The sequence below is a fragment of the Columba livia genome, chromosome 5, assembly GCF_036013475.1.
Source record: "Columba livia isolate bColLiv1 breed racing homer chromosome 5, bColLiv1.pat.W.v2, whole genome shotgun sequence".
NCBI lineage: Eukaryota > Metazoa > Chordata > Aves > Columbiformes > Columbidae > Columba > Columba livia.
This window is the reverse complement of record NC_088606.1, coordinates 59,942,008-59,963,842: the sequence shown is the minus strand read 5'-3', so window position 1 is coordinate 59,963,842 and position 21,835 is coordinate 59,942,008. Positions and strand designations below refer to the sequence as shown.

General features: G+C 38.4%; 1 protein-coding gene and 1 long non-coding RNA gene across 7 annotated transcripts in view; one reads left to right on the top strand and one right to left on the bottom strand.

The window, feature by feature from the left end:
- LOC135579673 (uncharacterized) overlaps positions 1-21,835 on the bottom strand; it is a 257,122-nt gene that overhangs the window by 145,142 nt on the left and 90,145 nt on the right. The gene's annotated exons all lie outside the window — the stretch shown is intronic.
- SYT9 (synaptotagmin 9) overlaps positions 1-21,835 on the top strand; it is a 71,179-nt gene that overhangs the window by 44,587 nt on the left and 4,757 nt on the right. For 2 of the 5 annotated variants that reach the window (XM_065065342.1, XM_065065343.1), the window contains exons 4-6: positions 18,048-18,168; positions 19,219-19,390; positions 20,026-20,155. In XM_065065342.1, the coding sequence (XP_064921414.1) occupies positions 18,048-18,168; positions 19,219-19,390; positions 20,026-20,155 (423 nt within the window). Of the gene's footprint in view, positions 1-18,047; positions 18,169-19,218; positions 19,391-20,025; positions 20,156-20,735; positions 20,893-21,835 lie in introns of those variants that run through there. The other 3 variants (XR_010473117.1, XM_065065341.1, XR_010473118.1) reach the window with 3 other exon arrangements.

Below are 21,835 nucleotides of genomic sequence, written 5' to 3'. Positions count from 1 at the left end.
AACATGTATTTATCCAGCCAGGGAAAGAAATTGCTTCAAACACACATTTAATTATTGAATAGTTTTGGGAATGGTTAGTTTGTCTTTTTTTTCCATCAGAGGTCACAGAAAGCATTTCAGTAGCTTATGGATTCCTCAAAATTACTGAAAAATCCTACTCTTTAAATTAAGTTTCAATATTTGGAGCCAAACTTGAAAGCATTCTTCCCTCTGAACATACTGTGCTTATGTGAAAAAGCCTCAAGCCATTTTTAGTCTTTAATCCCCACAAGATATCACAGCCGCCAGGCATCTGTCTGCACCAACCAGGGTATTTCAGAGTTTTACAGTTCTCCTCTGTGTCTGTTTACCCAGTTCTCGTGTTATTTTCCCATGGTATTATATTTAAGCAGTAAGTGGACTTTTTTGTTATTGTGTACTATTTACTTAGGGATTAACTGTAACTGTGCTCCGAACGCTTCTCAAGACACACTGGATTTCTGTGCAGGGGTAGCCCAGATGCTTGGGAAGCAGCTCCTGCAGATCATACCTGACAGGCTGGCATCCTAACACAGCCCCAAATATCTGTTTCATCTTTTCTAGTTCGCTTGTGTCTCAGGCAAATAGGTAGAAAAGAAAGTGCCACTCTTCTTCTCACCAGAAGATTTGTCTGTCCCCTTTCAAAGTCTTGTTAGAGGATGTGACCTGGCTCACACTTCAACCTTCTGGGATTCCAGGATTTTTCCAGAATCCTGTTACAGAGGGTAAAACATCATCTGTCCAGGAAGGAATTACTGGACCATAACTGTAGTGCTTTGGAGGCATGTTTTTTTTTATGCTTACAGGCTAAATTATAGAGCTTGCCAAAATTAAAGCTATACTGTTTGCTAATGAATCACACAAGGGCTCTGTTCAGACTTCCCCACTGTCTTTGTTGTGGGAACATCAGAAGTTGCAGTTGAGGTTTGAGCTGCCTGGTGGAGAAGGACATATCGGAGAAACAATATGTCCTATATATGTATGTATAGCTTTTCTAGCTTTTCTCCTAAAAATCTAGGAGACTTTTAGCAGCTGATCATGCAGTTTGAAAGAAATAAAAGATGAAACAACTCAACCAACATAAATGAGAGCAGAAACTTTAAAAGGCACACAATACGTTTTTCTAAGATTTGTTTATATGGTCGACAAGTATAATGCCAGATATTGTAGAGGCCCTAATTGTCCCTGGTGGGGCTCAGAGATGTACATGACAGCTTTTCTCTCTTCAGTCCCCTGCCCTTCTGAGGCTCTGTAGAGAACCTTGCTCAGATTATTGCAGAAAGATACATAGCTACACTCTTCCATTCTTTCACTTCATAAAAATAGATTACTTGGCAGCCAAACTATCCAAGAGGAGAGGAAGAGAGAGGCATCTTTCTTTCATAGCAATTGAGCTGTTTTTCTGAGAATGGAGCTAAAGAAACAATGGCAAAACGGACTATTAGTCCCAAGTTGACTATCTTCTTACAGCAGAGATCTTCATTTTAACTCACGCGCATATATATTTCTCTAAACATTTGGAAAGATACATGTGTATCAGGAACAAGGTATAAAGGAGAGTGTTCCCTGAAAAAATCAACAGGCCACTGCAACATCACTTTGTGCTTGCCTGGGGAGGATTAAGTGACAAACACATGCAAACCTCCAAATTCAGTACTGGTCCTTACAAAACTGAAGGGCAATTTACAATGCACACTCAAATTCTAGAATTACGGATACATTAACTTCTGTAGTTAGTCCCACTTTCATCACTGGAAGTATTCACACAGGTCAATGAGGCATACAGTCATTTGCAGTGTCTGAGCCTTCCCATGGCTCCCTAGCAGAGAATTAGAACGAGTATTTCACACCATTTACTTTGGTGCGACAACAGGCTCAAATGACGAGATGGCATTAGCAACGTCTGTGCTATCATGACATTTGAGATTGGTATAACAACATGTTTTTGGCGCTTCTTTGCTTGATTAAACACCTTGCTCTATTTACTCAAGAAAACTAGTCACAAGCTACAGCTTACCTTAGTGAGTGCTTAATCATTCGCTACTCCTTTCATCAGACAAAGTCAAAATTAAAGCTACATACACCATCTGGAAGAAGATTTCCAACTAGTGATGGCATCTTGGTAGTGATGGGCAGGGAAGCAGAAAACAACTGACAGCTGGAGGCTTTCACAGTTGATGACATGAACTATTGGGATAAAATTCCCCACTCAGATTCTTGGTCCAAGTCTGGCATCTAAAAAGTAGCAGTTTAGCACAACAGCAGAAAATATAACCTTGCTGGTCAGGCAACCACGGTGCCAGTGGCTGAAATCCACTGCTCCTCCTACATAACATTTCCTCTTCCATTTCCTGCAGTAAAATTACTTTAAAAGAAGAAATTATTAGATTAGCTATATCATGGAATATCTAATATTTTCCATTCATATAGAAGCTGCTACCCAAACACTGTGAAAGTTAACACAGAAGAGCAGAAGAACAATTCCCACACTGTATTCTGTATGTTTTCTTTCAGAATTCATTGCACTCTTTACATGTTTTCTTTTTAAAAGCACGCTGGGGTTTTATAAATATTTTTAAAAGCCAGATGTGGTTTAATCAACCATCTGATCTACATTATAATAACTCTTCAGAACAACCCCAACAATAAAATCAGTAAGTGTGCAGTAAAGGGAAACAAAAGTGTGTACAGAAAAAATAGGAAGAAAACAGCAGACTTTGGTTTCAAGCCCCCTAGAGAGTTATTTATGATCATCAGGAAGAAAGAAATCTCTTTAAAATAATGAAAACCTTTCAATGTCTGTACTTCACTGAGCACAGACTCTTACAGTAAATGCTAATCTGACAATAAACTTCACTCTGTTGGGACCACAACATTTTATGCAGGTAAAAATGCGGAGTACTCAGGATGAGATCTTGACTCTACTGTAAAGTCAGGTCATGAATTCCACTGAGGTTCAGATTTCATGCATATCCTTCTACTATAGTTTGGAAATAGTATTTTGTAAAAAGTACAAAAAGCCACATGGAATAATGTAAATAAATCACCTGAGGTGTACAACAAAAAATTCAATAGAACAGCAGAACAAGCAAATTACTGTCATTTTATTCCTCCCTGCAAAATGAATACATGACAATGACCTGCTCAGCAAAGATTTAAGTCTTCTCCCCCTCTCCCAAAATTTGATGGCTAAAATATTAATGAGTTATAAAATTTGGTCCTGGAGAAAGCAAGTAGAAATGTCACCATCAGAAATGACCCATGTTCTACATCCACATCTTCAATTTTTGCCTGGCTGCAGCAGTCCTAATAGAATAAAAACAGAATAGATTATTTTTCCTCGAGGTTTCTGCATTGAGGACCCAGACTCATTCCTTTCAGTAGCTCAGCGGTGTTTCTCATTTGCCAGCTCCTTTTCCAAATTCTTCACTTTACTAAGTATATAGAATTTCAGCATTCTTGGGAAAGCCATGAGAAAAACTTCATTCAACACAAAGCTTTTATTATAAAACAAAATATAAAAAATGTTTCATGCTATCTATAACCACAATATTTTTTTTCATGAAAATATAGATATTTTTTAAAAACAAACCAATAGATACAGCAGTAGATGCTCACTCTTTTCACACCCATCCAGCCACTCTTACTCTTCTCAAAAATAACTTACTCAGGAAACCTTTCAGTGCTAAAGCAGTACACACAAAAAAAGGATATTATCTTCTTTTCAGACAGTCTTGCTCCAAAAGTTATGAGTCAGTATGGTCAGAGATAACTACATTGAATTCTTTCAAAATCATACTTCAAAAAAATTGAAGTCAGGCCCTTTTAAGGTATCAAATTGAGTACTCAAAATCCTTGATCATTCTCAAAGTAACAAAGTTCAAAAGTGAACTCACCGTTTAGGACAAGTCAGCTCACAACTTCTCTTGAATTTCAAAACTATCAGATTATTTAAATTATAAACAACTAACCCCAAAATTGAGAAGGCACCTAAATGACTGTGAAGTACTGATTACTAAGTCACTCACAGACTTTCTAAAAATGCAACTTTTTTCCCTACCCATAGGGTAGTATGTACATGGTAACACTAGTTATTCTGAATATAAATATAACCAAGTAAGAGTCTGGACAGCTCACCCAGACTCACCTCACACAAATACACATGATGCCATCAGGAAAAGGGTAGAACAAGTCACAGAAAAAATCCTTTTCCTGTCTAGGTACATTTCAAGTTAGAAGCAAAGTCTTCTAAGAAGTTCTTTTGACTGACATTTTTGGACTTAAAGCACTAAGTCACTTCTGTATTTAGGGCTTTCTTTATCTTACATCTTACATTATCCTCTGTGCATTCTTTAAGAGAAAACATGGTCACTAAAGTGGTCCTAAAATCGCCTGCGGTACCCAGCTATATAAAATAGGGAGGCATAAGCATATCTGACAGAGAACAAGTATGCCAGAAAAACTGTTATCACACTCTACACAATCACATCTCCTGCTCACGCTGTGGACACCTGGATGATGCACTTCATTTCAGAGAATGCATTTTCTGAAGTGTGTTTCTGTCTTCTTCCTTGTCCTTCCTTCAGCTTCCGCAGTCTTTAGTTTAATTGTAAAGCTGTTTTTTCTGTACAGCTTCAAAGTAGATGTAGTACTGGATTGCTAAGCTGCTTAACAGCTTCAAGATTAAAATATTCTATTTGTTTGTAAGGTAGGTGAATGATACACAGCAACAGCACAAGTTCTCCTTTCACCATATCCATGTAGCCTAAGTGTCCTAATGGCGATAGTCCAGAAATGTCTGCAAAGACAAGAGCGTAGCAGGATTTCCAAAAGATTTTGGGCAGCATCAGCAGCTATGATACTGCGAAACACTGAAATGTTCCTGGCACTGCCGAAGAGAAGCAGCAAAAGTAACCCCTTGTGGCTAGATCACCACAGATTCCACAGCACTGATCCAGGAGGTCAGTCAGGGAGGGTTACATACCCCTGAGAGGGTTCTATACCGACAGTGTATCTGTGTGTTACGCGGTCGGCAAATTTTACATAGCAGTCTGCTAGGAAATTATTAGCAGCATCCCTGGGAGGACACCAAAGAGCCTCCCTTCTCTCCTGTGTTCCCCTGCACCTCAAAAAAAGAACCACTCAAGCCCCAACTTCTCTCCTGATTCACATGTGAAGTTTTCTTTGTAGCATGCTTTGAGAAATGAAGGATGAAAGCAGTCCGCTTTTTCACATCTCTGGATTGACGCTGCCTTGCTATCATTAATTTTATTGTCATTCTCATTCTTCCTTCCTCCTTCTATTATTTTAATTCCTTTTGTATTTAAAAACCAGAGGTATTCTAAAGTAAAAATGAGACAGTTTTACAGTGTTGAAGATATAGGGGTTTTGTCTATTTTTACGTATTTAATAAATGTGTTTTGTAGGTTTAACCTTAGTGTCCGTGATTATATTAGTCTTCCATTTAACTTGCAATTAAAATGGAATTGCTGTGCAAGGACAATCAAAGCAGTACAACTGCTCACCTTTTCACCCAATCCATTAGCAGAATATTGCCAGCAGTGAAGTAGTCTCTTTAGGTTGGCTGTTTTGCTTTGAAATTGGCAGTGATTTTCTTTTCTATATGACCCCTTTAAATAAATTACTAAGAAGTAAATGAAACTTCTATTGAAATTGCTTTACTATTGTTAAAGTGGGTAATTTTACAGAGAAGTGTTACTAGTAAAATGCATGTTGTGAAATTTAGGTGTGCTTTCAATTTAATGAAAGGTTACGTGGAATGCTCTCAGACATGTTTTTAAGCCATAATGATCCCTTTTCACCATTCCCTTATATTGATACTTTCTATGGATGGTGCATTTGAGTCTGGCAGGACACCAGTGTTATGGTTTATACAGGCGACAGATCACAAGACAACTTTTTGTATTTCTTTACACCACTTAATAGTAACCAGGTCCATTTCAAAGGTAACAGGATTTCAGCATCAGGGAGCTCTAGAAAAAAGTTACTTTCTACCAGAAAAAAACTTGAAGTATTCTCAGTGATTCCTGACCTGAAGGGGCGCAAGATGCTACACGACAGAATTGTCCCTAGAGAAACAAAATACATAGAGAAACTTCAACAGAAAGATACTTGATCCTTGGCTTTAAAATCACAAGAAAACCCAGGAAAGGTACCCATTCGAAAGAAAAAAATAACTTTAAATCAAGATGAAAAAATCTCTGCATAACTCATAGGGAAAAAAAAAATAGGAGAAATAGATTCATAAAACTATGCTTCTATCCCCACTTGCTAAATGGGCACTGAACTTAAAAGGAGCTACACATAGTAAAACAGTGCTTTTGAGAAGTCTGCCTTAGGTATACCTTATTAACAGAGGTAATAATTCTTTTATTACTTTTTAGAGGGATGAGAAGCCAAAAAGGATCAGAAAGAGACAGAGAGAGAGATAAGGGGTACACCAGGGATTTCACTGAAATTGGATTTGATTTCCAGATATCGCAAGAATTTTAAAGTTATTTGACAGAGTTTGGATTCATGGCAATGCACTGTTCACTAGCAGTTGTTTTAGTTGTCTGTGTAAGGAATCCATTATATCCAAGTCATCAAAATCTAGGGGCAAAGTGCTTCTTCGCTGCCTGTTTACAATGAAGAATGCACACACGCCTCTCCAGCTTCTGCATTCATTACACCGGAGTCCTGAGCAGAATGATCACTCCTGCCCTTCCCAGGGCACATACCCAGATACACGTATAGCAGCCCACCATGCCTTCTCTACCGAAATTGGACCTGGCATGGAGTTACACAGCAGATGGCAAAATCCGACAAGAGATATCTGATTTCAAAGAAAAAATGAAGCGTATCTCAGAACAAAGCTCTGGAATGGCAAGAAAGACATGCTGCTGCAACATAGAGTTTGACATGAGCTTTCTATTTTTCAAGCACACCAAGTTATTTGGACCATTCTCATTTTCATATCAGCTTCTTCAAAAGCAAAATTGTAGAATAAACTTTTACTTAGGCTGAAAGTAGGTTCAGATTGACAAAAATGACCTTTCTTTATTATCCATTTTGTATACAACCTGTGCTAAGCCTGAGTAGCAAGGAAGTCAGTACAGAGCACCTATTGTAGGTATAATGAATATGTCCACAAAACACTATAGGTACTTACACAGACTGAAAAAAACATCTTTTTTTCCTTTTTCCTGATACTGTGACACCCTCCATCTTTTTCCTGCTCTACCCAGATACTTAGTTTCTCTCCTTTGCAAAATGATGTGCTCAGAATACAGGAGATTAAAGACGGCTGCTTTACACAGCACAAAATTCCTGCACTGAAATGACATTCAGTGCTAAGGAAAGGTGAAAAACTGGTGGTGGGACCCAAACCTTTAATATCTGAGACCATCAACACACGGTGTCACTGGGGCAGGGACCACCAGCCCTGGGCTGGGCTGGAGTGGGGTCCTGGGCCATGGGCAGGGTGGGGGGATGCACTGGGGACCCTGATATACTGATTGCTTCCAGTCCCTGTACACCAACAGATAACTGAGTGGTGTTAGAAGAGAGAGCATCGTTTGATATTTTAGTGGAGCTGTTAAGTGCAAATGCAGCCTCATTGTAGCTCAAGGCAGAGTGAAAGGCCAAGCCACTAATTTGCATACAGATTTAGTTTAAATTGACATTTTCATTTTAACACACTATGAAAAAAAAAGTATTAACAGGCAAGGCATTTTGGATTAAAATATTTTGATTAGTTAACTTATTTTTAAAACCAGCTTCCTCCCTTGCAATTTTTCTTGGATGTATTTGAAGTTTTCATTATTAGTGGGATATTGAGATAATGAAACATTACTTTCTACTTATGACAGAATGGAAGCAAGAGGTAACTGAAAAATAATTCACTGTAGAAATAATATTATGCATTAGAATGGATTTGCTGCTTCATTTTCTTCAAGCTCACGTTTGCCTAGAGATAGTGAACTCTTAACACGTAATTTAGCCTGTTCTTCTTACAATAAGCCAACATTTAGCCTTGAAACCATGAGGGTTTATTTTTTCATCTCTTTCCATCTGCATGATGGTCATCAAGAGTTTTCTTTTAAGTCAGCAAGGTTAGCCTATCCAGATTAGGTTGTATTGTAAGATACTGCACTCTACAATGCCATTAACCTCTGGTTTTGTTTTGTCAGTCTCAGTATTTCTGAATAAACTGAGGTCTACTCCAAATGGATTACAGTTTGTTGAAAAAATATTTGGTTTGGCATGGCAGTTCATTGGACGTTCATTAAAAGCTTAGGTCCGCACTTTTACACTGTTAGATTGTTTTGTGAACCTTCCCTCTTTAAGGCATCCCCTGTCTGCCTGACCTACTTGTCCTTCCATTTTTACCATCTTCACCTAACATCAAAGCTGTTATGTTTCCCAGCTGAAGCTCTTCTTTACATTTCCTTTCAAGTAAACAGTTGCCCTTCAAACATCTATTCCTATATAGCGCAATTTACATTTCATTGCTGTTCCTGAGCTTGTCAACATTTCCAAAGCACCACTGTTTCCTCTGCAGAGAGAAAGGTCTGAGCCATCTCTGTGCTGGAGCACTCTCATTAAAGCTTTAGCATTGTGAAATCAAACCCACCCTCAAGAGACTTCCTTTCAAAAGACTTCTGAAGCATAGTACCAAAGGTGGCAACCTGTAAACAGTAACAAGGTGGGATACATTGAAGTGGGATATACTGGAAGAAAAGGAGTAGTATATCTGTCCACAGCACCTCAATTATAAACTCACGTCTTACAGGTTATGATATTTTCACTTTTAAGCATTAGATCCTGAAGATGCAATTATCTTCTCTAGCTCTGAAGCTTTTCTCATCCTCCACACTCATACACACACACCTCCTGCTTCTCAGTACAATCAAAATTATAAAAAGCAGCCTGCAATGCCTGGAAAATAAGAGTTTCTTGTATTATTAAGACTTTTTTGTATTATTAAATCTGTATTGAACTTTTTCATTTATAGAAAGCAAGAAGCCATAGAAGAGTTTCATAAAACAGGAGCAATTCAAGAATACAGAATCGTTTTCAGAGGAATGGGTTAACTTGTCAGGAGAAATTTGAGCTTCAATTAACTACTTCTTTCTCTGATCGCCAATGCCATCTAGCAAGCCTTCAGAAACAACTGTGTATACACTCTTTCCTCCTCTTAATAACTGACAATGAAGTTAAAAATTACTTACATTAACTTCCTACAGAAGTTTCATTTTCAGAGTTCCTCATTTCTGGTTTTCCTGTGAAATCAATTTCTGACACAGCCACATACATACAAACAGGACAAGTACTCCAGCTTTTCCAATCATGTTTCTACTAATTTTCATTAGCTCAATTCAGACTGTCTCTCTAGTTCATCAATTTAGTTTGGAACAAATTAAGACATTATCTCGATCTCAATAGCTACAGGATAATTTATTAGATTCACTCTTATGCCCACATTCAGCAAAGCACTTGAGTTGTTTGGAACTGAAAATCTATGTAGAGGATTCAAAGACAGTAAAATCTATAAGATTTAAGCATATTTTAAAAATAAGTATGTGTATGAAGTTCACTGAACGGAGGCGTTTTAAAGTTAGGCTCTTATTACAGAATAATTTGTCTATAAAGTCTTAAATGACTCAGTAAGACCAAATGTATTCTGTAAATGCATTCAGATAACTGAGGACAGTATGAAACTAACCGATTGGAAAAGCAGTTTCAGTTAATCACTGTCTGCCTATTTAAAGGATATAAATGATGACAAATGGAGATGTTAGGTCTTTAGAGAGAGAAGTGCATAGACTGCCTACAGGAAAAGGCCTCTACCCTTCACTTACGAAGGGCATTGTGGCAAGGGTAAGTTACGTGCATGTTCTTCCCAAAGACATGGATTCTTTCTGAAATCTATGAAAGTGAAAGGCTTATCCTTTGAGTCCAGCTACCCTTGACTGAGTGGCACAACACAAAGTTTGTGTCTGAAGGATCCTCCTTGTGTGGGCTGCAGGGATCTGCCTTAAAGAAAAGTACTCATGACACAAGGATGGTAGAAAAAGGAGAGAAAAGAAAAAAAGTACATCAAAAGATCTCCAGGCTCTGAAGCAGAGATGAAGGATATGCTGTCTGCTTTATTTTTGATACTGTCTTTATACAGAAATTGCCAAGATGCTAGACAAAACTATGAGTAAGTTAAAATAAGAGCATACTCTTCCTGAGCTGATAATCGTAGCAGCTCTCTACGACCCGGTCTGCAGGAAAGATTCTGACTTCTTTCAGTCCCTGTAAAGTACAACACACAGTTGTGGTATTTAGAATTGGTCTGTCAGGCAAGACGTCCGTCTGGCTACAATGTGCTCCAGAATACCACAGAGAAAATTCAGTAGAAACTCTGAGGTAGTATTATCTTGGCATTCCTAATATATATCCTAATGGAGGACAAATCAAGCTACCTGTTTAGTTAAGCAACAACACTGAACTTAGTTCTCAGAGGATTTTTATTTTTTTAAATTAAAACATGAAACACTTTCTGTTGGCTGTCTGACCTAAGTGCTTTCTTTCCCCCTTGTAAGGCTTTTTCACTTAAATTCTTTAGCTGGTGATACTTTTCCCTGTATTAGTTATGCAAGAATCTCTCATTTTTATCGATGTGTGCTAAGGAGCAAATGCTGTGCCACCGACAAGCCCATGGAGAGATTCAAAGGTGCCCTTTCTTATCCTGCCTTTTTGTGCATCCCATCAGGCTAGCTTCTATATATATACTTTGTACTGTTGTATAGGCATAGAAGGTGTTAGCCAGTCTGGGACATGACATGAAAATTATATTGTGTACCCAAAGCAATATAAAATCCAGAGTGAATGGCGTGCAAACCCTTCAGCTTTCTTATATTCCTTTGCTGTAGTGAAACCAAGCTTCAGAATTGATTTTTAATGTTCTTTTCTGGGAAATGAAATCAGACTCATTTTTGCATACATAGCTCTAGAAACTTCTTTACTTATTTGCTTTCAAGAAAACCAAGAATAAAAGAAATAGACAAGTGCAAAAAAAAAATGGAATCATACTGAGAAATTAATACAATCTGCAATTAACTTAAAAAATGAAATATAGCCTGACATTGATGTATTGAAATAATAACTGTAAAAGATAGGCCATTCTCATTTTCCACAAACTTTACTTAATCATATCTCTATAGAAACAGTTTGATTGAGGCATTAATAAATGCCTACTTTACTAGAGTTCATTTCTTTGATTTAAGATGTCATAAAAATAGAATTTTCTAGTCACATCCTCTATATCCATCTTAAAATGTGTAATGAGAAAGCAGCTGGCACTCTTCTAGTCATGTGCAAATTCAATTAAAATCAAATATTTCTAAAGAGTTTTTCTGAATATGCATTTCTTATATGTATAACTCAAAATAATTCTATGACTAAATAATCAAAAATGTAGAGCTAACTTCATGAGTTCATAATGTTAGATATTTTAGATTTACAATCATTCTCAAACTCATTAGAGTCTAAAATTTGTTTAGTATGGTATTTGCATAATATTTCTGTCTCGGACATGTACCTGAACTGAATTAATGTCTTAGCTCACTCAAATTCAAGGCAAGTGTAGGGTCCTGCACCTGGGGAGGAATAACCCCAGGGACAAGTACAGGTTAGGGGTGGACCTGCTGGAAAGCAGCTCTGCAGAGAAGGACCTGGGAGTTCTGGTCCACAACAGGTGGACCATGAGTCAACAATGTTCCCTTGGGTCCAAGAAGGCCAATGGTATCCTGGGGTGCATTAAGAGGAGTGTGACCAGCAGGTCAAGGGAGGTTCTCCTCCTCCTTGACTCTGCCATGGTGAGGCCACATCTGGAGCACTGCATCTAGCTCTGGGCTCCCCAGTTTAAGAAGGACAAGGAATTACTGGAGGGAGTCCAATGGCGAGCTACAACGATGATGAGGGATCTGGAACACATTTCTTATTGGGAGAGACTGAGAGACCTAGGTCTGTTCAGCCTGGAGGAGAGAAGCTGAGAGGGGATCTCATCAATGCTTATAAATATCTCAAGTGTAGACGTCAAAAGAATGGACCAGACTCTTTTCAGTGGTGCCCAGCAATAGGATGAGGAGCAACAGGCACAGACTGAAGCATAAAAGATTAGATCTAAACATGAGGAGAAACTTCTTTACTTTGAGAGTGCCAGAGCCTTGGAACAGGCTGCCCAGGGAGGCTGTGGAGTCTCCTTCTCTGGAGACATTCAAACCCCACCTGAACACATTCCTGTGTGATCTGCTCTGTTGAACCTGCTTTAGCAGGTGGGTTGGACTAGATGATCCCCAGAGGTCCCTTCCAACCCCAACCATTCTTTGATTCTGTGAAATCTGAATCCAGACTTCTTCTCAACACAGATGAACAATTTAGAAATGTATATCCCAAAAAGCAGATAGCACTTCTTGAAGTATTTTTAATTCATTTAGACTTAACACATATACCTAGCTGACTTAAATTATCCTCATCTTAGCAAAGTGAACCTCCTCTAAAATAAATACCTACAAAATTCAAAACCCCACATTATGAAATATCAGAATTATGTACAGCAAAATTTGTCTTGCATTATAGAAGCGTAATTCCATTAATTCCAGTAAACATTATGAAATAACTAGGGAGATTTGTTGTTGTTGTTGTTTAAAATACAACTAATCTTTCTCAGCTACGAGGGGAGGAAAAAGGGGATAATTTAATTAAATTCTGGTAATTGATCCTTTCTGTGCTTCAGAAGCTCAAATGACATAATCTCACTTCATGAAACCTCTGCTGTTTTTCCCTTTTCCAGAGACCTTTGCAGAGACATGTATAACTGTTAAAGCAGGTAGTGTGCAAAGGTACCATTGCCTGAGCTGTACAGCTCTGACACAGCAATAAGAATTTATAAAATCTGTGTAATCACTTGTGCCTTGAAAACCTCTTTCAACAGTCAGTAACTTTAAAAGAAATAAGCAAGGGCATCTCACTGCCTGTAAGTGCTCCCATTAATGGTAAATTGATGAGATGCATAAAAATACATCTGAGCACCTCACAATCCATAATTGGAGTATTTTTTGCAACCTACCAGAAAAGTAAAAAACTAATGTCTGTCTTTTTATAGATGGGGAGCCAAGGAACCTGGCATAATTGAGACATATGCTTTAATTAGAGTGGCACAGGCACTGCTTCATAGCAGGCCTCTCACAGCTTTTCTGCTCCAGAAATACAAAACACAAATTTCCAAAGAAATGGGCACAAAACTTATGATGGCCTGACTCAAGGACAACATAGCTTTTTCTAGACCGAAGGCAAAAGCAGAAGTTGTAACCTGTAATTTGTGTTGTTTGCTTCCATCCCTTACTGTTCTGCATGATTTTACATAGCCATTCTCTGCGCCCAAATGTATTTATGAGAAGGGATAACCCATCCACCAGAGAAATCTCAGCCCAGATGTCATTCCCATTTGTCAGAAACTCTCTAACTACGAGGTAACTTCCAGGTTTCACTGAGAAGGTTTGATCCAACCTGTGCTTCTTAATGCAACCTCTGAGGAATCAAATGTGAAGCCACTTAATGGCCCATCATTGCAGTCCTCTTAAAATTACACATGTCCCTGTTCAATATGCTGAGTTATACTCACCTAAGCACCAGCATGGAGCTGTTGACACAGTGCTAGGAAGTGAATTATCCTGCAGGCTAATCTCTAACAAAATTAATAATTTTAAAATCTATAAATACTGTGTGACTATAGACTAAGAAGCTATTAACACTACTTCTGGAATTCAGCATTTTAAAAAGATATATTATCACCTTGTTGGTTTTAGAGGGAGCAAACCAGAAATATTTTCGGGGAAAGGCAGAACAATAAACCTTTCAGGTAGAAGACACTGAAAATTATTAAAATAATACTATTTTTATGAGATATCAAATATTTCCAGCAGAAACATAACAAGGAGGAAGCGTAATGTGAGGGAGGTCGTATTTCCATGCTTCTAACAGCAATGAAAGGGTCTTTTTTTATCTTGAAGTTCTAGTGAGGGATTCATTCCCTTTGTGAAAACACAGTTTTCAGGTGAACATTGTTATTTACACCTCTGGTTTGAACCCTCCAGCTGACTGCTCACCCGGTACTGCATACACCTAACTCTCCCAGGTAACACTGGGCAGTTTTTTAAGGAAAAAACTTCATGCTCTTGTCCTGTTGAATAAAGGATTATGTTAACAGAACGTGACCTGGGAGAGAAATCCGGGCAGGATTATCAGCAACAGCCACCGGAGAGGTTGTGCAGCCCACTGTGAGGCACAGCTGACAACATCAAGGCTGTCACTCATCACCCCAAGCCTGAAGCTGAAGCCTGGGGCACTGGAAAAGCAAAGCGGACACCAATCTTGTTCTGCCTTTTTTAGAATACAGCAATCAGCAGGTTATAGATTAAAAATGGAGGCAGTGCTTTCTTTTTCAATCATGGACAGTTTTTGAGGACAATGGGAGAGGAGCTCGGACCTTAGGTTTGTTTATCACAGCATATTTGATCAGTTCTTAAAATATCTTTCCTGCTGAACAGGACCAAAATAAAAATTACGTAGGTTATACTCCTATAAATACATTATTATTGTAATTTAATTATCTTTCAAATGTTAACCAGCCTTTTGGTCTGATTATGTTAGGTCTGTCTTGGTTGCACTGCAACTTGCACAGTATGGTATTATTTCCCCACTAAATAAAGTTAGACATAAATTTGGATTGCACAAAATGCATGACTTGATAACCTGCAATATTATGAAATCTATTCCTGAACAGGAATTTTAAAAACATCTCCGGCAGTGTAATATTTATATCGTCACATTTTGTCAAGCATATATAGTAACACATAAGCACTCAATTCAAAGAGAAGCGTAATCCTTGCAGAAGATCCTGCCTTCCATGCCTGTTAATTCTGTTCCTTACAGCTATTTCTTGATAGTATAGTACACCTTTTGTGACAATCTGTGGCTTAAGCAATATGGCTCAGTGATTTTAAACTAATGCAGATGTGCAATAATCCTCTCTGTGCTCTGTTACATAGACCTTGGTTCTGTTAAGAAACTGAATTTATAGTCAGGAGCTGTGTTTGCTGGATGTCAGGGTCATACCACTGATCTCCAGTCACTGCAGTTACCCAGACAGATGAACACACGCATGCACATTCTGTGGTGCCGTCACAGATTACGGCACCCTCTGAAGAACATTCCCTCATTAAATTGAACCATGAAGCCCCAACAGCAAAATATACAATGTTTGAAACAGTTAAAAATGTTGCCCTTTCAGAGATAAGCAGGGTGGAGCAGCCAGGGCACTGGGAAAAGCTCAGTCTGTTAGAAAATCTATCTTTCCAAAATTAAAAAAGCATTTAGAAGTAACCAGTACTATAGAGTAGTAGTTAATTCCCTACAAATCAAAATGAAAGTGAGAGAAGACAGACTTTCTTTTTCAGACTAAGGGGAGGATTTGCATGCCAAAAAAGTATGTCTTTCCTGCTTCTGCCAGCAAGTTTTCCTTCAGTTACATTCTCAGACTGCCGTGGTGAGATGACTACTAGCACTGGCTTACAAACAGACTGAATCTCACAATCATCTGTGATCTATTGCCGCAACACCTCCAACTTCTAGAACTGGAAAAGACTGAAGAAATTGCAGGCTCTGTTCCCAGTTTAACAATGTTTTTCTGTGTGATCCTTCATGCAATTTTTAGAAAAGCATTAACAAAATATTTTTGTCATTGTAGCATTTGATAAAATTACATCACAGTGTAGGTGAAGATTACTTTTCAAACATAAGGCAAAATTTATGAATAAGTATATTATGTCATAATTCTTAATACTGCATCCAACATATGTGATTCCTTCTTTCCTAAGGAGTTCACTTATGCAGTTTCTCGGAATTTGTAACTAAAACGATTGTATAGCAATTAATTTACTTATTAATTTCCTGATAAGAACTGATAAAATGTTTTAAAATGTTCACTCAGGATGATCAAGTCTGGAAAGAAAACTCTTTTATTTGGTAGTAACAGTAAAGTACTCACAGTACTCACATAATTAATTACCTGGTCAACAGGTGGAGCACTGGGGTTGAATACAGAATGACTTTGACATGATTGACAATATCTAAGAATACCAAGATGCACAGTTAAAACAGATTTTCTTCCTCGCAATGGGAAGAACAAGTGAAATCTTTGCTTCCTGTTCCCCAGTTTGGCTGATCATGGGGAAAGTTGCAGAGATTATTCCTCCTGTAATGCTAAGTGCAGGTGTTAGACAACAGGAATTTCTCCTGGATGTGCTGACATCTGTTTAGCCTGTAGGACTTCTTACAGCATCACCCTCTCAAATAGCACTTCGATCCTCCCACAGTCCAAGTGAGTCAGTGACACAGTTTGTTGCAACAGGTTTGCTTCCAAGTATGAACCATCAAGAGACACTAAACAGGGTGAGTCATATCAGCTATCTTGTTATTGTCACAACCTTTAATAGCTTTACAGCTACCGTGAAACACTGATCTTTAGAATGAAAAAGATGATAGTGATGAAGTCAAGTCAGGGTTAAAAGCTAGTTATTACTGACAAAGGGCCCATAATATCAGCTTTTTCCTTCTTCAACAGCAGCCCTCTCCAATAACAGCACAAGGAAAGGACCTGTTTTCTGAATGAATGTACATGATTTTTTTCCCCCTTGCATAAGCTGAGAAGAAATAAAGCAGAAATGCTTCTCTTGAGCAAGGGCTTGGATCAAGTGACCTCTAGAAATCCCTTCCAACGTAACATTTTTCTACAGCTCTGTGAAATCAATTCTTTCTGGCCTGCATGTCTCCCTGGCCAACTCATGAAGCTACATGAAGTGGCTGCTCAGGCTGCTCATGGCTCTATACAGCATCTGGCTCAGAGGCAAACAGCTGTTAGCTGCTGTTTCAGGGCATTTTCACTCACCTTCTATGTCATTTGTCACCTTTCATTTTTTGGTGACTAACGCAGAAGAAGCCAACCTGGGAAAGGAGAGAAGCTGTTGCACAAAGCTAAGTGGGCAAGATACACACTACTCAACAGCTGTATTTGCCTGTCCTATAAAACTTAGAACGTGGCTTTGAATTTGCTGGACAGGATAACTTTTTTCATTTAAGAATGAAATATTAGGCTACAGGAGATGAGTCTACAAAGGTACCAGTTCACAGCTCAGACAAAAAAAATGCAAATTAAATCTCAGATTTCTTTTACTACAATCCTTTATTCACTATATTTTTTATAAAACAGCTGGATTTCCTTAAAAAAAAAAAAGAAAAAAGACAGATGCTTGGTAACTGCAAACAGGTTTTGCTCATTTTCTACTATCTTTCTGAAACCCTGATGCCATTGACACAAGAAAGGGTTGCAAATAATTCTGTCAGTGAAGCAGATGGATAAGGTGACCTGAGGGAGCTTGTCTGTGCAAGGCACAGGAAAGACTGTCCTTACTCTGCTTCCAGTACAGGCTGCCCCAGTACCATAGTGACTGCACACCCATCACACCTCAGTTTATGCCAGCCTGAGAGCTGCATAAAACATTCCCCTGCCCAACCCATGTTCTTTCTGTGAACTTCTCTATGCTTATCCTTCTGCAGACCAGAAGGGAAGGCACAGAGATCTGTTGCAACTTGTGAATGATAATGCAAATCACTACAAAACATAAAATAAAACAAAGGTATTCCAGTGTACCTCATCACTGGAATATCTTTCATCTCCAGGGACTGAGTGCTAGGAGCTATAACCATATTTATACTTGAGAACTTTGTTGATGTAGCAACAAGTGTAGTGACTTGACTCTTGTATGCAGGTGGATATCTATTTTTTCAGGTATGTTTCAGAAGGATAATTCAGCTTTTGCTTGTATAACTGTAGATCCCTAAAGGTATAATTTAGCTCCTGTTATGGGCAGGGAAAATTGCTGTTATTGCTTCACATTGTCTCTCTTTCCTTGAAACAGGATAATGTGGATCTTGGTGACCTGATGTTTTCACTCTGCTACCTTCCAACAGCTGGTAGACTAACTATTACAATAATAAAGGCAAGAAATTTAAAGGCAATGGATATCACAGGAGCATCAGGTAGGGATGAATTTAATGCCCAGTGTGGATTTCCTGTCCCATTTCCTTCCTGTGTCACAGAACTCGGCAATGTCAATTACCAGAATTATTTTTGAGAAGAGGGTTCTCACACTGCCAGCTCTTGAGTTACTCAAGTACAGGAATTTCTGATAAGTAAATAATATATTTTAGTTTGTTCTGTTGCAACCAACAGTTTAAAATCTACTTTTAAAAATGCAGCAAGATTATTATTTCTAAAGTCACTATGATTCAGAACAGCATGAGTTGGCCCAACTTCATTCATAATAGTGAGAATTTGTCCAGCAGACTATTTGTCAGGGCTGTGGCACAGAGACACACCGACCCTCTCTGACCATGTCCAAGAGCCACGGAGCCAATTCTGCTGTTGTCGTATGGACAGAACAGGGATCATCCCACACTCCTTTCAGCAACCCTTTCAAAATTTGATGGTGAAAGCAAGAAACTAATGTAAATAAGAGTTCACAGATGACTTTTAAATAGTAGCAGGGAGTTGTAGATCTCCCAGAAAGGAGCTACAAAGAAATAGCTTTTTTTACTACATTCAGGAGTATAAACCTAATCATAATTCTCTTGAGAAATACAAGCCACTAATTGTTACACTTTGAATTATATTTAACCACACATCAGTAAATCCCACTGTGTAAAATGTTGTCATCTTCTGACTGTCCTACAAATCCGTACAAGTAATTAGGCTGTTATAAATAGGCTGATACACAGGCTGTTGTATAAAACAGTCATGTATAACACGGTTCAGTGGATATTTTAATACCCTTTGAAAAGTTGGTACACAACAAGGAGCTTCTTGATCCTAAATTGTTCATTATAAGCAATCAACCAGGTAAAGCTTTCAAGGCTCTGCTGCCTCCTGGGCATTCCATGGTAGTAAAGAAGCTCAAATTCCAGTCAGATCCAGGTGAATAATTCTGCAGGCAGGTATGGGCTTACAAGAAGGCTTCTCCCTTCACTTTCCATGTATGTTTGCTTAAAAACAACATCAGAAAACCAACGTTGTTCTTATGATTCACACAGATCCCTACGTGAAGGTTTCTTTAATGTGTGAAGGAAGGCGACTAAAGAAACGAAAAACTTCCACCAAGAGGAATACCCTTAATCCCGTTTACAATGAAGCCATAGTCTTTGACGTCCCTCCAGAAAATATTGACCAAATTAACTTGTCGATAGCTGTTATGGATTATGACCGGTGAGATACCTGTAGCTGTAAAATAACATCACCTATTGGCTTATAAAATCTTGCACAGTAGATTTGCATCCAGAAACTAAGTTATCATTTTTTACAAGTAATTGGGAAATTCATGTCATGTTGACTTTGGTAGAAGACTAAAATGTCTTGCATTATCAGGCAGAATTTCCTTTCTAAATTTTTAAATACAGATTTGCATCCATTACTGACACAACTAAGCTGCATATATGCTTACCAGAACTGAAATAACTAAACATATAATCAAACAGTCCATACACTGATGTTCTGTTTGTGCTCAATTAAGCTAACCCCCTAGACACATGCCTCCATTTCTAAAATTGAATTTACTTGTATTTGCAACTAATTACAGAATACAGGCAAAGAACTCTTTCTATTCTTTATGCAAAAATAAGAAACAAATGCGCACAGCCATACAGTGTATGCTATAATGGGGAAAATACTACATTCTTCTGATTAGTAGGAAATGCAAACTCAAGTATTTTATAATTCATTACATTTTTCAGGCAAGAAATCATTCTAAAAAACTATGATTAATGTTTGTCATGAAGTATGTAAATGGTATGTTTCTAAAGGTAAAAATTTAAGAAAAAAAATATTATGGAACATTTTCACAGTGTAGGTCACAATGAGGTCATCGGAGTATGTCAAGTAGGCAACGATGCAGAAAGTCTGGGTCGCGACCACTGGAATGAAATGCTCTCATACCCTCGGAAACCCATTGCTCACTGGCATCCTCTTGTGGAGGTAAGACTTTTATTTCCTGCTTCCCCATTACTATAATTGTGAAAATTCTTCCATATGGCACTAGAAGTTGGATAAAGTTTTATGGACAAAACCAAGATCCACATGCATGCACTAAATACTAGAAAAGGGCCCAGAAACACCAATATTAAAAGTCAAACATAAAACACAAGTTAAGTCTGCTCCTTTCAATTTTAGGGTGACAGAAAGTAATTAATGGCTTTAATGTATACGTGGAAACACCAAACATTATAAACTGGATTAAGGGTTTGGTTTTGTTTTTTAAATAGGATCTTGGCTAATTTTCACTGATAATTGATATAAAGAAATGCACCTTGTTTACAGAACAACCAAGACCTATTTTTTTATATATATATAACAACCTAATTTGACTTCTTCTCTTGTAAGAATATATCATCCATTCCACTGGCACATGTCAAAGGATACCTAACTGCACTGGAAAAAACAAATGTTTAACTGTCTCTGGAGATCTGAGGCATTGATAAGAAGCCACACAATCAGAAAAGCTTTTCAAGGTTCCTATGTTTTTTTTGTTTTGTTTTGTTTTGTTTTTTGTCTTTAGGGCCCTATTGAGCAGAAATGTTATGCAGGTCTTCTGCGCTTGGATGGCTGCCGAAGAGGCTTCCTCACCCTTTTAACCTATTCAGCAGAAATTTGGCATTCCTGTTGAACTCTTTCTTAGCCATATCCTCAGGGGCTATTCCACAGAGTCCAGTGGGGTAAAGATGTCCTTTTAATCCCTCTGTCTAATCCCCTCCCCAATACAGGGAATGCTAATCCTGATTCATAAGACACAAAAATTCATCAAAGATCTAACTGAACTGCTTCCTAAAAGTTATGACTGACTTTTATTGTTGCTATCACTAGCTGAAGTCAGACAGTAATCCCAGCCAAAATAAAATACGATGTTTATGAACAGCCACGAAGTTACCCCCAATGCTGAAAGATGGGAAAGCCCATCATATCCATATCAAGCCACAAATAATGCCGTAAGTACCTAACATAGGGAGGCAGCCTCTCTGAATATACTTTATGCATCAGAGAGCAGCCACGTTACTAGAACGCTGCTGAGGGCTTTAGCTTCTTGGTTATAAGCAATAATCCTAGGCATTTCCAGAAATAATTGTCAGGCAATAGGAAGATGCTACAAACTGACCAAAACACCTTGCCCTGTGTCCATAAGCGATTCCATTTACTGGTAGCCGGGGACCACAGCAGCACAGTGTCAGCAAGGAGCCCTCGGAGGGCTCCCAGGCTCTGTCGCGGTGGGGACCCCCTGTGCCTTTTCAGAGCATGGGTGCTGCCCACGTGCAAGTGTGCTGTGAAAGAAGATGAAGCAAAGTGCGGGAGCCCTTCCTATTTGTTTGTGCCCTGGGCATTTGGGAGTTAGGTTTAGAAAATACATCACCAAGCTCTCAGCTGTAGCCAAGCATTGATAGGAATGGCTTGACAAAGCACGTGAGGAGTACTATAATGGTATATTTCCCAGAATACGAGAGGTGTGTCTTAGCAGAAGTTGTCTGCATCCTTACATCTGACCTGTCTTCCCTCTTTGATGAATTTTATTGCAGCCAGAGCCCACAATTAGATTTTGACAGCTCTTCCCTTTTTACAGGCATCCTGTTCTTTTCATACATGCCTGACTAACTTCTTTAGATTTCA